This window comes from Rhinolophus sinicus, chromosome 12 (assembly GCF_057876585.1).
Source record: "Rhinolophus sinicus isolate RSI-liver-muscle chromosome 12, RSI-T2T, whole genome shotgun sequence".
Taxonomy (NCBI): Eukaryota; Metazoa; Chordata; class Mammalia; order Chiroptera; family Rhinolophidae; genus Rhinolophus; species Rhinolophus sinicus.
In genome coordinates, this window is record NC_142512.1 from 50,871,341 (window position 1) to 50,887,661 (window position 16,321).

A 16,321-nucleotide genomic window follows, 5' to 3' on the forward strand; every position below is an offset into this window, starting at 1 on the left:
ACTTTGTTTCTGCACCCCTCCCCCCAGCAATTACTCTGTTTTTCTTTCTTTTTCTTCCTCCCTCCTCCCCTCCCTTCTTTCCTTCCTACCTTCCTCCCTTTCTGCTACCCTCTCGTCCACATCCTCTCACTAAACCCAGTGGTCTGTGGTCTGTAGAGACAGCGAAGGGCAGAGAAAGCTAACAAGCCTCGCCTGGGGGCTATTCAGCATTTTACCAACGAAGAGTAAGGTCACAGGCATTCGGAAAGGAAGCACCCAAATCACGAACTATCAACGGATTTACAAGTGAGGAAAATGGGCTGAAGGGTAGGGTCTGCTTGAGGGAAAGCATTACATGGACGCCCCTCCCCCACTGCCTCCCCCCGCCCCCGCCCCAGGACACTCTGGACTCAGTGGCATGGTGGCATGGCTCTAACAGCTGTGCCCCACAGGCTGTGACAGGTGGAACACGGCGGCATGAAAATCTCCCAATGACCCTTGTTTAGCAGAGGGTTTTGTGAGGCTGGAAACACTGAGGGCTGCTGCCCGCTACCCCTAACCCCCGGGCAAGGGTCCTGTTGAGGGTTTATGTAAAATCTGTTTGGTCAAGGAAAGGGAGGAGCTGGGTCGGAGAGGCTTTGGCTCTCTTTTCTACAGAAATAGGTATAAAGATTGGCAGAAAGTGCAGGTGGCAGCATAGGGGGACATTGGAGCTGACATCTTGATGTCACAGGAGATGTGGTGCCACCAGAGAGAAAGCCCAGCCTATAAGCCCGACCTGTAAGCGCAATGCCGGGGGCAGGGCTGTCACTTGCTGGGCGCAGACCTTGTGCGGTGTGTACAGATCTCCACGCTCTGGGAGGACCTGGCCTGTGACGGCTCCTCTGTGGGGTCAGCCCCTGGGGGCTCCTCAGCCCCCTGAATCCTGCCAGCCTGAATCTCTCATGATTTAAACGAAGCCGAGATGAAAACGGCGGTGCCAAGGGACAGAGTCAAACTCCCCCTCCCCATGTCTGATGCTAGAAAAGCTGTCTGCAGGGCTTTATGAATCATAATTAACCCTCGATTTGGGTGACATTTCTTACATTCTGAAGGCCCCTCCCCATCTCCTGTCTCATTTGATTTTCACAATAGGCATCACGTTAACAGATGCTGCGGCTGGCGACGGAGCGAGGAAGGGCTCTGGGAGTCTGAAAGGCAGGAATGACAAGTGGAGAACAGGGAAAATTTCACTCTAGAACACGCCAGCCCACACACATGTACGGGGCTAACACATCCCTTAACGTGTAACATTCGGATTCAGTGACTATACTGACCACGCAGGGGCCCCACATCAGCTGCGGGAATTGATGGAAGGAGGTAATGAGGCATAAAGAGGTCCCAGACAAGTTTGGGAACCGGGGAAGGGTGGAAAGGGGTTCCGTGAGAAATTAGTTCCTGACAACCATTATCACTAGATACACCGTTGGTCACTAACGGAGGTGGTGCCATTGCCTTGGGGGGGGTGTATTCTGAGATTCTGAGAAGGGCAGGCGTGCATGACAGCGGAGGGAAACAATAAGCTCAGCTTTGGAAACGCGGAGTTGAGGATCCTGTGAGGTAACTAAGTGGAGATGTCCAGAAGGTACCCAGGTCCAAAGGAATAAGTTCAGGAGAAAAGTCTAGGCTGAAGGTCAACGTGGGCACCACTGCAGATAGACGGACAATGAAGTGATGGAAATGGAGACGGTTCCTCAAGGAGGGTGCGTGAGGTGGGAGAATGGGTGCCCTAGAGATGAACCTTTGGGCAACATCAACATTTCAGAAAAGGCCACACGAGGAGCAGCCCACAGAAGAACCCGTGCCGGAGCAGACAGAAAGGGATGCAACCAGGAGAGGCCAGCGCCCAGAAAGAGAAAGGCAGGAGCAGGAGGGAGCACCAGTTGCTGCCTTCGTTATGTGGTTTTTCTGTCATTAGTCTTTATAAATTTAAAGGGTTTGGAGAACGGCAAGTGATTAAATCCATGTTGCAATTTCAAAGTGCTTGCCAGTTAATGAGAGCACATTTGGAAAAACCTGGTGCACACCGGCTTCTCTGACGGAGGATCCCTCTCAGGGATGCACTTGCCCCGACCTCCCCCCACCTCCACCAGTCCTGGCTCCGTGTGGCTGGGACTGCCGGTCCAGGTAACAAGCATTCCCAGAGCACAGTGCCCCGTCCAAGGGCACTGGGTGCTGGCTTACCTGGCACTCTCAAAGGTAGCCGACGCCGTCTTTTCTATTGCTCCAAATCCAACTCCAACAGCAAGACCCTCTGAAACAGACACAAGAAAGCATGAGGGGTTAGAAATCATTTTCCAATAAGGTTCATCGTCATCACTGTGTTAGGTGAGATGGTATTAGGCTGCCAGCAACAACAAAATCACACACAAAATCAACAAAACCAGGTGTCAGCAGGTGATGGCGCCAGGGGGCCAAATCCAGCCCTCTACTTTTGTATGGCCTTCAAGCTAAGGACAATTTTTATATTTTAAAATAGCTTTTTTTTTTAATCAAAGAAAGAGTCATATTTCATGACATAAACATTTACATAATTTTAGCCTGCATAAATGAAGTTTTTTATTGGTGCAAAGCCAGGCTCATTTGTTGACAAACTGTCAATGGCTGGTTTTGTGCTACATCAGCAGAGATGGGTAGTTGTGACAGAGACCATATGGCCCGAAAACCTAAAATATTAACTATCTGGCCCTTTACAGAAGAGTCTGATGAGCCTTGCCCTAGACACATGGGGTTTTATTAGCTCATCCAACAAGAAGTCCAAGGTTAACATGGTGGCCCGATGAGGTTATCGCAGACCTTTGACGAGACGTCCTCAGATGGCAGAGACTGTCACAGCCTCCTCTGAGACGGTGCTATAGTCCAGCTCGAAGCTTAGGGTTGGACAAAATGATTCTCCAAGTCCTTTCCAAGCTTATCACGTTCACCAACACCCTATGATCAAATGTGGAAGGGCAATGCTAGTTTACAAGTGTCTGAGGGAGCGGTAAAGGCTATGAGGGAAAAAAAGAAAGGAACTGCCCCTGTGGCCTGGGACCAATGGGGTAGAGGAATAACGTGAAGACACTTCATGACATCTATGGGGGATTCAGCCTCCATCCAAACAGGAAGTAGAATTACCAATATTGGTCAGAATCAAGCCCAACGGCTTTCGGGGCCAGGAGGGACTTCTGTTATGAAGAGGGAAGAGGGCGAAATCCACTGAGTAGAAGGGCCTGCCTCCTTTCGGGATTCACTGTCTCTTTGAACTGCCTCTTTTACTCCTTGTGTCCTGTTTAGAGTGGGCCAAGGACCCTGGGATTGCAGTAGTGACTCCAGAAGGCGCTGGGGACGAGACGACCCCACAGGTTTGTCCTATGTAAAGACAAATGAGCTCAGCTGTGATCCAGTCCGGTTCACCCAAAGACCCTGCTAAGGCATACAGTGTTCCCCTTGTGCTTCATTCTCCTGTGGGAACCTTCGGGGTGAATATGGCCACGGAGGCTGCTGGTTGAGAATGTGGGATTCTGGTGCCCCTCTCATCAAATATCTTCCCATAATGACCAACCATGGGATTCAGAGTCCTAGGACTTTAGAGGTATGAAAACCCTGGAGATCACGTGGCATGATGCTTGGGCAACTGCCAGACTCAGAAGCCAGGGGTTTGGGGGGTCTTTCCAAAACCAGACAGCAGCATTGAGCTTCCTGGACCCAGCCTGCCAGCATGCATGACGCATGTCACAGGGGCTGCACAGAAGCCCCTGTAATACTCCCTCCAAGAGCTCTCGGCTGAAGTGGCTGCCGAGCAAACACTCTCAGAGCAACCAGACATTTCAAAAGTGAGCTTTAAAGTGGTTATTTATTGTTAAATAAATCAGTTAAGAACTGATGTCGGTTCTTCATAACAGCTGACTTCACCAAGTCTTTCCTCTCAGACGACTCCAGGTTCCAAACGAGGCCTGGTATTCAAGAGCTCAGCCTTTCTGTGTCTTTCTCTTGAGAAATGGGAGACTGGTGGCCCTTTTGATGCGAGGCCCTGGGCTATGAAATAAAGGTAGGGATTGTCACCTCCACTCTACGAGTCAGAGAGGAAAGGTGAAGGGAAGCTGGCCCAGGGCCCAGGTGGGCTCCTGTTCTAAGGTCCAGGCTCTTCCCTGTCCATCGCTGGTTGTTCTCCTTCCCTTCCAGAAGTGTCCTCCAAGGGTGGAAGTGACGGCTCCAGGGAGGGGTCTGGATACATATTCAAGATTTTCAGCTTTGCCTGATGCATCTGACAAGCTTCAGAAAGGGGCCAGCAAGAAAAGTGTCCCAGGTGAGGTGCGAGATGTTGGTGAGAGCGGAATTGCAGGACAGGCTCTGGGGGCTGTCTGAGGTCAGACAGCCTTTCCATTGGGGAGGAGGTAGCCCTGGAACCTCAGAAGCTTCCCACGCCCAGGGTCCCGAGGGTATAAAAGTTAAGAGGACATCTGAGGTGTCTCCATCTGGCCACCTGCTACCTTCGGAGAGTCAGTCCAGTGTTTACAAACCTGCTGCTCTCAAGCTTGTTTTGAACCGACCCTGCCGAGACCACGACCCACTCCACTTGGGTCTCCAGCACAAAGGTCTTCACCAGAGACCCCTCGCCCACTGGGGAGAGGTGTCAAGAGCTAGGGAGGGACTAAGGGAGGTTTCCTGACATGAGAAGGACAAATCCCTCCCTTTGTTTTTCTGAACCATGAGCAGCTGGTTGGCTCTTTTGTTAAGATTTTGCTCTAATTAGTCATTTTAATGTAAATAACAGTGCAGCCCAGAGCAACAGGACCTACAGTAATTAGTAAACTAACCCTTCCTATTTCTTTAGCATGCAGCCCCAGCACTTGACTTCCGGAAATGCTCACAGCAGCTCCTGGAGGTGGGGGAGGAGAGAGCGAGCCTGCCCAAAGAAATACAGTGGAGGGGCAGAGCCAGGCCTTGAACCTCTCCCTGCACCGCTGTTTGCTGACCTGGGCTCTGGCTTTCTGCCACGTGCAGGCAGCTAGAGCTGGCACCTGAGTCTGTTTCCTGAAGTGATCTGGATAAGGTGAACGCACTCTCTACCCGGCCCTGTGCCTTGGTCACGCCAATGGCAGGGAACGTCCTGTGACGGATTGCAAACGAGCAGGTCCTTCCTCCCTGTTCTCCTGCTGCCCCCAGGACGGTTTGGAACCACAACCCCTGCCCCCAAAGCACAGGTTGCCTGGGGAGGCAGCCAGCATTTCCCATGATTCAGAAAGGGGAAGAGGAAGGAGAGTCAACGGCAGAAGCGAATGTAATTGTTACCTTGTCTGAAGGCGGAAAAACACCTGAGAGCTAAACTAATGAGAATCCAAGACAAATTACACATGTGGGAAAGGACATACAGAAAGGGATTAAGGCAGACACTGATGAGCAACAGATGGTAGAAAGAACCCGCTGGGTAGAAAAGGAGCCGAGGAAAAATGCCGACGGGAGCTCGCGCCCCGGGTATCCCACCGTTCAGTGCAAATTAGGAAGGTAATTATGACTAAATCCAAGTGACTGGAATATTATTAGTAAGCTATTCCTCTGTTCACAGCTACTGCCATTAACTCAGGTGCAAAGAGAGGGGAAACTGGGAACCTGGCGTTAGAAGGCCAGCAGGATGGATGCAGGGCGAGGCAGAGCCTTGAGGACAAACTTGGCAATGAGCGCTTACGCTGAGCTAGTTGCTCCAGTGTTCTCCTGCGGGGTTTGTCACACTGACATTTCGTTGTAAGAGGCTGGCCTGCGTGTGGTAGGACATGGGGCACCATCCCTGGACTCCACCCAGCAGGAAGGGGGAAAGCAAAGTGTGGCCCAGCGCCAGCCCCATGCCTCCACCCCATTTCCAAGTTTCATAAACCTCTCAGGAAATTGTAGGGGGAATCCAGGCAGAGAGCCCTCCGAGCTAGAGACGCCTGCAGCTGAGAGCACACGCACAGGCACACCTGGGCACAGCTGATAGCCCAGCTTCTCGCTGCTTCACGAGAAGGGTGATGTTCTCCACCAGAAGCTGGGGATGCCTGGGGCAAGCAAAGGGAGGTGGGCGGGGAGTCGCCCGTTCCAGGGCACGATGGCGTCACCATTCTGTACTCCACTCCGGGGGAACCCATGGACTTACACTAGCAATTCTCCTGCCCTGAAGATCATGCGGCCCGTGGAAGAGAGGAGCTGCCTTGCTAGAGGGGAAGGCAGGCTGCGCCAGCTGCCCTGGCATCGCACCAACCTGGCGGCACTCTGCCCATCAGCCGGGCACGGTGAACAACTAACTCCTGCGCGTGCTTGAGTCGGGGAAGCTCTTGCAGGTGTGGGGGGACTCACTGGGGTCTAGTGATTCATGTGGACTTCAGGGCCTAGGAAAATTGGGGGGAAAGGATTTTTTTAACCACTTTGGAGGACTTTTGAACAAAATTCAGACTCTGGTAGTTCTCTTAGGATGACAGGTCAAATGTCACTCCCCACACTTGACTCCCACCAAAGTATTTCTAAAAAGCAAGCAAGGAAAAGAGTCTGACGTCCCAGATCATTGTTTTGTGACACTGATGGCAGGTTGACAGTACAACGCACGCATCTAAGGGGGTACATTTTTGTCTGATAGGGAGTAGCGGCATCTCACAGGAAGGTTAACGGAGGAAGAAAATAACCACCTGCCACATCCCAGTTCAGCGATGACCAGGCGCCCGGTGGTGGGCTCCTGGGGTGCGCCCCTGTGGTCGAGGCCAGGGTGTGAACCTGTCCTCCTGGCCACGGCTGACCGAGCACCTGGCCAGGTGGGCCCAACCAGAGCTGGGGTTTTTCAACTGAGCGAGGAGAGAAGAGGGCCGGGCAGCCCCAGGATGGGACAGTCAGGAGCTGCTGTCATCCCGACTCTGGGTCTTGTAGAAGCTGTTCTGTGGGATGAGAGAATGGAGCAGGCGTGGAAAGAGAAGCAGTGACAGAGAAAGCAAAGTGGGCCCGGAAGCATTCGTGTCTACGCTTCACTTTACCCCTAAAGTCTGAAGCCCGGCAGCACCTCTGTCCTTCCTGTGGCGATGTGAGATATGTCCACATCCTTTTAATAAATACATCATTTTTTTCCCTTAAACCCTTGTGAGTTTTTGCTCTGCAATTTGCAACCAAAAGACTCAATATTTCCACCTAACTCTGTCGTAGGCACTATGTGTTTACTATCTAATTTAATCCTGTCCGAACCTTGCAACATTAATGCTGCTATGTGTATTTCCCAGATAGGTAAAATAGGCAAACCGGGGCTGAAAACGGTCAAGCGACACTCCCAAAGTCACACAGCTCCTCAGAGGACGTTCAGCCTATGCATTCCTTCCATTTCGGGGCACATGACATGACTTTTTTGTTTAGTTCACCACTGTGCCTCCTTTCTTGCGTAGGACCCAAAAGACTGGGAATGGAGTCGATACCGGCAAGAATACCCACGTGCGTACCGTCACTCCGTGAATCTTTATCGAATAGCCATTAGGTGGGGGGCACTGGGTAGGCCCCGGTTCCTATCTTTAAGTGGCTCCCAACCTGGACTATTCTTTTAGAGACATAAAATTAGAAACTTATTTCTCTGCTCAAAATGTTTAGAAAGAGAGATCTTCAGAACAAAGTTGAAATATCAGAAAAGCTGAAACTTGGGGCAAAGAAGGGAGGCAGGGAGACTGGCTGGGAGGAGAGTGCTGTAGAAAGGCACAGAGGGGGACCAGGTTACAGCAGGGGGGTCAACCTCAGAGTACTGCCAGGCACTGGTGAGACTTGGTGAGCCGACGAGCATGAGGGGAAAGTGCAGGAGGTGGGTCAAAGGATGCCAAGACGGATTCCGAGAAACTAGCATAATGAGGGTGTGAAAAGGGAACTGGGCAAAAAGGATGAATACGGTTTTTGATACGTGGAGTTCAAAGGAAAAAAGACATTCACTAGAAATGGTCTCCAGGTAGCTCCAAATGTGCAATTAGACCGGGAATGACAGCTATGAGTTTAGGGAGCCAACTACATCCTGGCACAGGAAGTGTGCAGGCACCGTTCTGGGGTCTTTCCGTGGATAATTTAATTTGGTCCTTTCAACAACCCTTTGAGATGGGTGTCGTCATTAGCCCTGTTAGAGATGTGGACACTGCTCTCTACACCCCTGGGCCATGTTCTCTCCCACTTCCCTTCACTGCCTTCCAGGAGTCCCTCTGTTCAAATCCTCGTTAGCACTAATAACTGCCTCAGTTGCTTTATCTCCATTATGTTTGAAGAGATCTTCAAAGACTTTAGACACATAAATGCTTCATTTTTCATTCTTATTTTGAAACTCAAATATGGTATTTTAAATTACACTACTTACCACTTTTTCATCAAAGTAATATACCTACACGTGGAAAAAGACTTCAGAATGCTCAAAAATGTCTAAAGTAATGCATCTCCACTCCCCGATCCTGGTTCCACTCCCAAGAGGTACAATATTTTTTTTAACAATTCTGAGTTTCAATTCTCTGAGGGGTACCACTATGACTTTCAATAATATACTAATCCACTAGTCTCTTCATTTATCCCAGTCCTGATTTGGACGGTCTGTTGACAGCTCTATTGTTTCTTACTTATCAACCTTACTCTGCTGAGTCTTCCTTATAAGGAAGGAATATGGCCGACAGTCTTCCTACCGCTGCTCTCTTTCCACCGTTCCTCAATCAAAGTTATAGAGTTTGATACTGTTTTGTAGTTGTAGTTCATCTCTGCTTTACTCTCAGGCCAATTAAAAAAAAATGCAGTCCTAAGAAAAAGTGAATTTACAATATTGGGGTGATAACACGTTATTCTCTATATAATCCGAGGGGATGAAGAGAAGGAAAACAGTCCTAAGGTTTTAACTGTTCCTGTGTGAAGAAGACGGTCCCAAGAATGAAGGCCCAGTGGATTGATCTGTTTGACATTCTTCTCATCGCCTAGGTCTAAATCAGATTCCATCTTTCATTTTTTTCCTTGTCCATGCATCCGCAAAGCTGGTTTCTCTCTCTGGAAGTTCTTAAACGTTTCCATCTTTGTTTTTGGAGAACTGAAATCTCACCAAGATCTGTTTTTGTTCATTCTATTCAGTATTAGATGGGGCCTTTCCATCCGTGAGGTTGTGCTTTTCTTCAGCTTAGGAAAAATTTCCCTGCATGTCTGTTCTCACGTTTTACCCCTTTGACGTGGTGTCTGTGAACTGGAGGGTTGTTTTTTACTTAACCTTTCAGAACAGCTTGCCTTTTCATCCAGAACATTCTTAATAGTCTATCCATTTAACTTTAAAAAAAAAAATTGGCAATTATTAATTTGAAGCACTTGTTCTTATTTCCTGACTGCTCCTTTTAGATTATACTTAGTTCTTGCTTTATGGAGATAATAACATCCTCTTGAATCAGCTGAACATCCTCCTGAGCATTTTTACAACCTTCTCTTTGGTCTCCTGGGTTTGTCTGTTTCCTCCAGGGTAGGCTGTTCTAGTTATTTTGGTCCTTCTTTCCCATTCCCTGCGTTTTCTTCAAATGTCTGGTGATCCTTGGCTTAGGGAACATGCTCGTGGTTGCAGCACGAGGTTGACTAGGTCGCCGCGGTTATACAAACCTGTTTCCCCAGCAGGCCTCTCTGACAAAGCTAAAATTTCCTTTCAAGAGGTTATTGCTTCAGCTTGGCAGGTGGGGCAGGGAGAATCAAGGAAGAGACGAGTGTAGGAATAACAGCATTAAGTGCCATCAATTTTTAGATTACAACAGCACTACAGTGTTGGAAATGATTTAATAACGTGTGCTTCACACAGCTACTTGTGAAGCAGAAACCCAAGGCATGATGGGCAACAGCCAGGGTGACATCTCTGCCAGGAACACACTGTGGGAGGTGCAGAGCCTCGCTAGGGAACAGACGGTCACACACGCAGGGGGCGGCCATGGTGTCAGTAGAAGGCCGTGTGTGCAGGTGTGAGCTCACACACACAGGAGGGCAGCAGTGGTGTGAATAAAAGGGAGCTTGTGAAGATGTGAGTGTGCATACACACATGTACACACATCGTAACACGAGTGTGGATGGAAACAGACTGGAAAGGTGGCCCACATACGTGGAAACAAAAGTCTGAATCAGTTGTTTAAATGCTAAAACACGAGACGACCCTTCCACAAAGCCCGCCTTACTCTATCCGCACAACATCCTACTGGGTAGGCAGGGCCCATCTGTCACACAGAAACCCCCAGGGCTGGTTCCTCTGGTTACGAATGTCAAACTCAGGACCACACACAAGCAGGAACCTTGATGGAGAAGAGAGACCAGTGACAGGGGGACTGGTTTCAAATAACTGCTGGGGGTCACAGATGAGAAATGAGAAAAGACCTACGGACTTGCCTAAAAATCAAGAAAAGCTTTGTGAGTAAAGTGTTAATAAAGAGACAGATGAAGGGTGGGTTACAAAGAGATGAAGGACGAGGAAGTCAGGAAATGGAGGCAACGGGCGGGGCAGCAAGAAGGAAAGTGAGGAGGAAACCCATCAGGATGGAGCAAGATGGTGTCTTAAAACTAGCAAACAAAAGCAGGACAGCCAGTGAGCAGAGGAGGGGGTGGCCTTGGATCTCATCATGTACCGGCCACAGAGCCATGGCAGCTGGCTGAGGGAGGGACCACCCAGCAACGAGCCGCGAAGACGATCTCATAAAGCACTCGGCAAATTGAGGGTAAACGTTCAATATTAATAAAACATGCGATTCAGCCAGCAAGATGCTCAAAGTCCCCACAGAGGACTTCTTTAACGTCAGATTTGATCTAAGACACTCCTAAGACAGACGGGCAGGCGCTGGGAGAATCCTCTCCAACCAGCTTTGTCACCAATCCATGGATGTGCCGTACATGTGAGGGTTCCCCCAAAGGAGGGGTGCGTCGTTTCCTCAGACCCACTGCAGCCCTGCCCACCACCCCTACTTAAACACAACTAAACCTTCTTCAACTACAGACAGACAACCCGAATGCCCAGTAGGTTCTAGCCTCACTGTGTGACTGGTGACCACGTATGTTCACGGCTGCTCCCTGTGGGTCTTCTGACTGTTAGGGCTCAGCTAGAATGCTGTTTGTTTGGGAGGAGGAAATAAGCTTTGACCTCCAGCAGGTAAGTGCTTGGTCTTCCCAGGGGTTGTCTCCCTAGACTGTGGTTTTCAGATGGCTGCCGTGTGGCAGAGGCGGGGATGGTCACACCTGAGTCAGGTGGACACTGCAAAATGGCTTTGGAGGGGATTTATTCTCATCCATGAGCCACGCCCCGTCCCCCAACTTCCTCCCCATCTCCTTCCCTCCCTCCAAAAGGAAAGCCAGTTCCTAGATCAATGTTTTCCAAATTGAGCTCCATTTATCACCAGCAACAACTTTAAAGGTCCTATGGTCAAATATTCAGTCGAAGCATCTGACATCACTGCTATTTAACCACTATCTTTTTTTTTTTTTTTTTTTAAACTACAAAACAGCAATTTCATATGGTCCAACCTAATGAGTTTTGGAAACCTTGAATATTCTTCTGTTACAGATTCAGAATCCACATTAACAGTGGAAAGACCCAAAGGATTCCCCACAGTAAAGAAACCTGTACAACTTTGTTTTCCAAATGCATTTGACAACAGGACCCTGTTATCAGGGAACCCCTGCTGACATCTTACAGAATCTGTGTTTTGCGGGACTCATTACTGTCTGAGAGAATTCAAACCAATTAGGAGCTTTCTGAGCCATTCTCAGACTCCTCACCCCATCCCATCACTGGACCTGAATAGAAGGCAACTCACTCATCCAGATGTCTTACACATTTATTCAACTCACAAGGACTTAGTAACTACTGATTCTGTACAGGTGTGTGGTTAGAACTGGGGACAGGCTGAGTGCTCTGACCAAGGAAACAGCACTTTGAGGTGAAACAGCCAGCTTGGCTTGGAGGAGTCGGAGCTGCATGGAAGAATAGGGGCTCAACGGAATTTTCCAGGACAGGAAGCTGCTGGTCAGTGCCCAGGCCAGTGAGGCTGACCCAGGTCACCTGGTCACACCCAGTTCTGTTCTCACAGCCGGCCTCCCAGGAGCCTCGAGGGAAACATGATTATGCCTCAGCCACTTCCCTTGCCTCGGCTTGCCTTGTCCTCTCCCATTTACCTCGATAAAGGTTGATCTGATTTCTTTTGGATCCAGGGCCCCATTTCCTCCAGGCTTGGTGCTTCTGTGCCATATGCTCTGAAGTTGGACAACGGACGCCCAGAGTCACTAGACAAGCCTCTTCCACACAACTCTTTCCCTCTGTCTTCTTGTGTGTCTCTGAGCCTCACCAGGGCTCTGCCTCAGGAAACCCCACGTGGCCAAGTGCGGGGCGGTCATAATGGCTGACCTTTTGGGGATGTGGGAGACAAAACGTGGGGTCTCAGAAACTCCAGCACACAGAAAGGAGAGCGTTCTGGGGAGGGGTGCACCGTTCTGTTCCCTTTTGGTTTCCAAACCTGGATTTTCATAGCGGTGATGCTGTGGTGGAAACGAAGGCAGAATTCTTCTACACTTGTCCCGGGCAAAGGGGTGTTTCCACAGTGTAATGTCCCCACCCCCAAGTTTCCCTTGGTTCATTTGTAACAACAACTGAAGTGGGCGCCCTTGGTGGGTAATTGTAAGAGTGGGTATGGGCACTGGGTTATTGGAGAAAATACAGCTTTCCTCTTACAGTTCCAGCCGTTGTGTACCCTCTTCAGTGCCCCGCTTTCCCCTAGAGTAACCCTGGGGTCTGTCTTGTGCAGCAACAAGAGCCTAAACGCTTTGTCAGTGAGACAGCCCATGGACAGCGGGGGCTAGACAGACTGAGCAGGGATTCATTATGAGCTCAGGGGATTCTGGACGACCTGTTATCAGACTCTTGAGTGCCCAGCTGAGGAGTCTGGGTCTGATCCTACATCTCATGGAAGTTATATTACACATCTGCAATTTATAGCCCAGAAATAAGAGAGAAAAATGAATTACAGGGATGGTGGAAGGAGGGGGGGTGTTCACACAATACTCTGCAGACCCACCCTCTGTCCCGTGATGGTGGAGTCAGGTCAATCTGACCGGGGATACCCACCACCGGCAGGCAGAGAACTGTACCTAAGAGCTCTGGAGAGCTGGGCCGGCCAGGCTGGAGCACTTTCCTTTCAAATAAATTCGCCGGCAATATTCCCCTGCAGCCACAAACTTAGAAAAGCAGGTCAGCAGCAAGCCGGTGATTTTTTTAAGCTGGTAACGACATATATTTGTCAGCTTTATCTTCATCTTAGTATCTAAGGTTCCCCCCAAAGAGAGATTTCACCCCCTCCATCCTGCAAAGAAATGTCTGACTCAGAACTTGACCCAGCACTGGTAGCGAGATAATGGAAAATTTTTCATCATCCTCCAGAGCTCAGACAGCACTCCAGCTATCAATCTTCTTCACAATTGACAGCCGGAGGGTGGGCGGGAGCCACCAAGCTGCTAGGCACTCCTCTCAGCCAAAGAGGCCACAGGGTCTTACGGTGGGATGTGGGTGCAGATTTAAAGATGAGGATGGTTCCCAGTGAGCGGCCTCAGATCACTCACCCGCTGAGTGTCAAATCACTTATGACCACAGTGCCCCAGTAGCCTCAGCACGAGGCCAGGGAGGGTGGTAATAACACTGAACCCACCAGGTTGAGGCGAGGACCCAGGGAGACAGTGCATGGGAAAGGTTTCCCAACCTATAAAGCACAGTGTGACACAGGCTGCCACTGTCATCCCTTGTTCAGCTGCGGTCAAGACAGTCCCGAACGAGCAGTGGACGGAAGGGGGTCTAATCCCAGCCCTATCTCTCACTGGGTAGAAGAAAACCTCGTAATTTAGTCATTGTAAACATGTTTTCCAAGGAAATGCAGTATTTTCCAGCCGCTGGAACTTTTGGTTTTCATGGATTCACTTATCTTCTAGAGAGAGAGGTAGTCCCTCCTGCTTCTTTCTATCTTCTTGTTGACCGAGGGCCGGAGAAGCCAGCCCAGACTGCATCTGTCCCAGACAGGTACCTCTTTTCACTACCTGTGAAATAGGTGAAGGTGCTCTTCCGTTCTGTGGGCTGGAGGCAAAGACGGACTGACCAATGCCAGTGATGCCCACGTATGACAGATTCATGGGCCGTCTTGGCCATGGGAGGTCCAGCCCTTTGCCTCCCAGCTGCTGACTGGGGCTGTGCTCATCTGATGCAGGAACTGCGGTCAGCTTTCTCCTCCCCTTCTACCACCCTCCCAGCCCTCCCTGCTTCGCTTACACTGGCCTATGGCACAGTCGTTGGTGTAGCTGGATCCAGCCAGCCTCTGGGAGATGCCCGGGGGTGGTGAGCCTGGTCATCTGCTTGGCTTCTAGATTGAATGTCTCAAACACCCTTCACTGCTCACCGCCCTCCCTAAGTGGCCTGTAGTTCACACTATTAGCTAGTGGCTCTGACTCATAAAAACACCTTAATACTAGGTGGTGAGATCCCAGAGCCCTGATAGCAAACATCCCTCTGCCCTGAATGATACACATCTTTCCAGGGTACCTCTCACCTAAGATACCACACAGCAGAGACTCATAACCCTTAAAAATCCATTTGTTACACACAATGGAATAGGATTCAGCCTTAAAAAGGAAGGAAATCCTGCCATATGCTACAACATGGATAAGCTTTGAAGAGGTTACCCTAACTGAAATAAGCCAGTCACAAAAGGACAGATACTGTGCGATTCTACTTCCATGATGTCCCTAGAGGAGTCAAATTTCATAGAGGCAGAAAGTAAAATGGTGGCTGCCGGGGGCAGGGGACGGGGGGAAAGTTTAATGGGGACAGAGTTTCAGTTTGGGAAGACGGGAAAGTTCTGGAGATGGATGGCGGGGATGGGGGCACAACAGTGTGGACAGACTCAATGCTGCAGATCTGTACCCGTAAATGGGTAAAGCGGCAAATTTCACGTTATGTCTATGTTACCACAGTAAGAAAAATACAGGGTGCAGGACAAAAGCCATGTGTGCCCTCTTTAGATGTAAAATGTACACCATATCTAATATTATTGGAAACATTAAAATAAATCAGCTCCTCCATTAACAAACCACGAAGGAAATAGGACAGAGGCCTCTGTTACTTCCAAATATCACCCCCAACCCTTGCTCTTTGTAGGGTTTCTGTTTTATAGATAGGCTGGGCTGGTGGTGAAAACTGCAGGCACACGGGGGACATGTGCTCTCAAGGCCTCCGGAATCCCCAATGGCGCTGAGCACGCCACCCACAGTGATACGTGGTTGAATAAACCACTCAGCAAGTTCATTAGGAAGTTACGGTGCCAGTCCAGAGACTCAGATTTCCAGGTCCATTATGTTCCCACTAAACTACAATGACCCTCAAGGTGCTTCAGACAGGGGGCCAGGAGCCAGAAAACCAAAGGCGAAGTCTCAGCTCAGGCCACTAGCAAAATGGCGGCAGTCGTGCTGATGGATTACAAGGGTCACACTGGCTCTCAGCCTCAGTTTCCTCATCTGCCAAAGGGTGGTGGCAAATGTATTCAGTGTTTCCCCAGGATGCCAGTTCTCCTCAGAAGCTGCTGGCTTCTCACGGCTGTGTTTCTATCAAACTTCAGCAGGAGGGCTGCTGGACAATGCCTCACAATCGATCCACGATAAATAACCCCTTGTCTGGACTCTTAACTCCCCACCCCCACCGCAGGGCGTGCTCAGTCTCCTGCTTCCTCCTGAGGAAGCCTCAGCCAACACACTCAGAGCTCTGTCCACCAATTCCACACAAGTAGAAACCAACGTGGGAAAAGAAGGGACCATGGATTCCATGTCTTTACAGGCGACAGCCTGTTCCAGACAGAGTCCCTCTGACCATCTGTGGTGGCCATGAAAACGCAGCCTCCGTATCTCCAGGTGTGGGAAGCCTGGTGACTGATGGTCCCAGCTGCTGCTCTGCAGGACCCATCACCACATTCCCCCGTCCTCAGCTGCTCCCAGCCAGTGACTGAGCATTGAGGGGGTGGATGGTGGTGGTGTGAGGGTTAGGGACGGAGGGAACCAACGCAGGACATGGGACTCTTCTTAAAGGACACCTTTGGCTCAAGGACCTCCCGCCACAGGGTCTTCACCAAAACATCCTTGGAACTGTGCTGTGGCGGGAGGTCCCTTCCCAGTCCTTCCTCCCCATCTCCTTTCACAGGTGCCAGGCCTGCATCACAGGCTGAAGGCTCCCTCTGCCACCTCCTGTTCCCTCCTCTGCATCCTTAAGGCATGTCCCCCAACAAATCTCTCCAATATCGGATCCCTTCTTGGCTCCTGCTCTTTGGAGGAC

At 50.1% G+C, this 16,321-nt stretch overlaps 1 protein-coding gene across 5 annotated transcripts in view; it reads right to left on the minus strand.

The window, feature by feature from the left end:
- SLC39A11 (solute carrier family 39 member 11) overlaps positions 1–16,321 on the minus strand; it is a 359,113-nt gene that overhangs the window by 59,768 nt on the left and 283,024 nt on the right. For all 5 annotated transcript variants that reach the window (XM_019740426.3, XM_088802349.1, XM_074319972.2 and 2 more), the window contains one exon: positions 2,203–2,272. In XM_019740426.3, the coding sequence (XP_019595985.1) occupies positions 2,203–2,272 (70 nt within the window). The remainder of the gene's footprint in view (positions 1–2,202; positions 2,273–16,321) is intronic.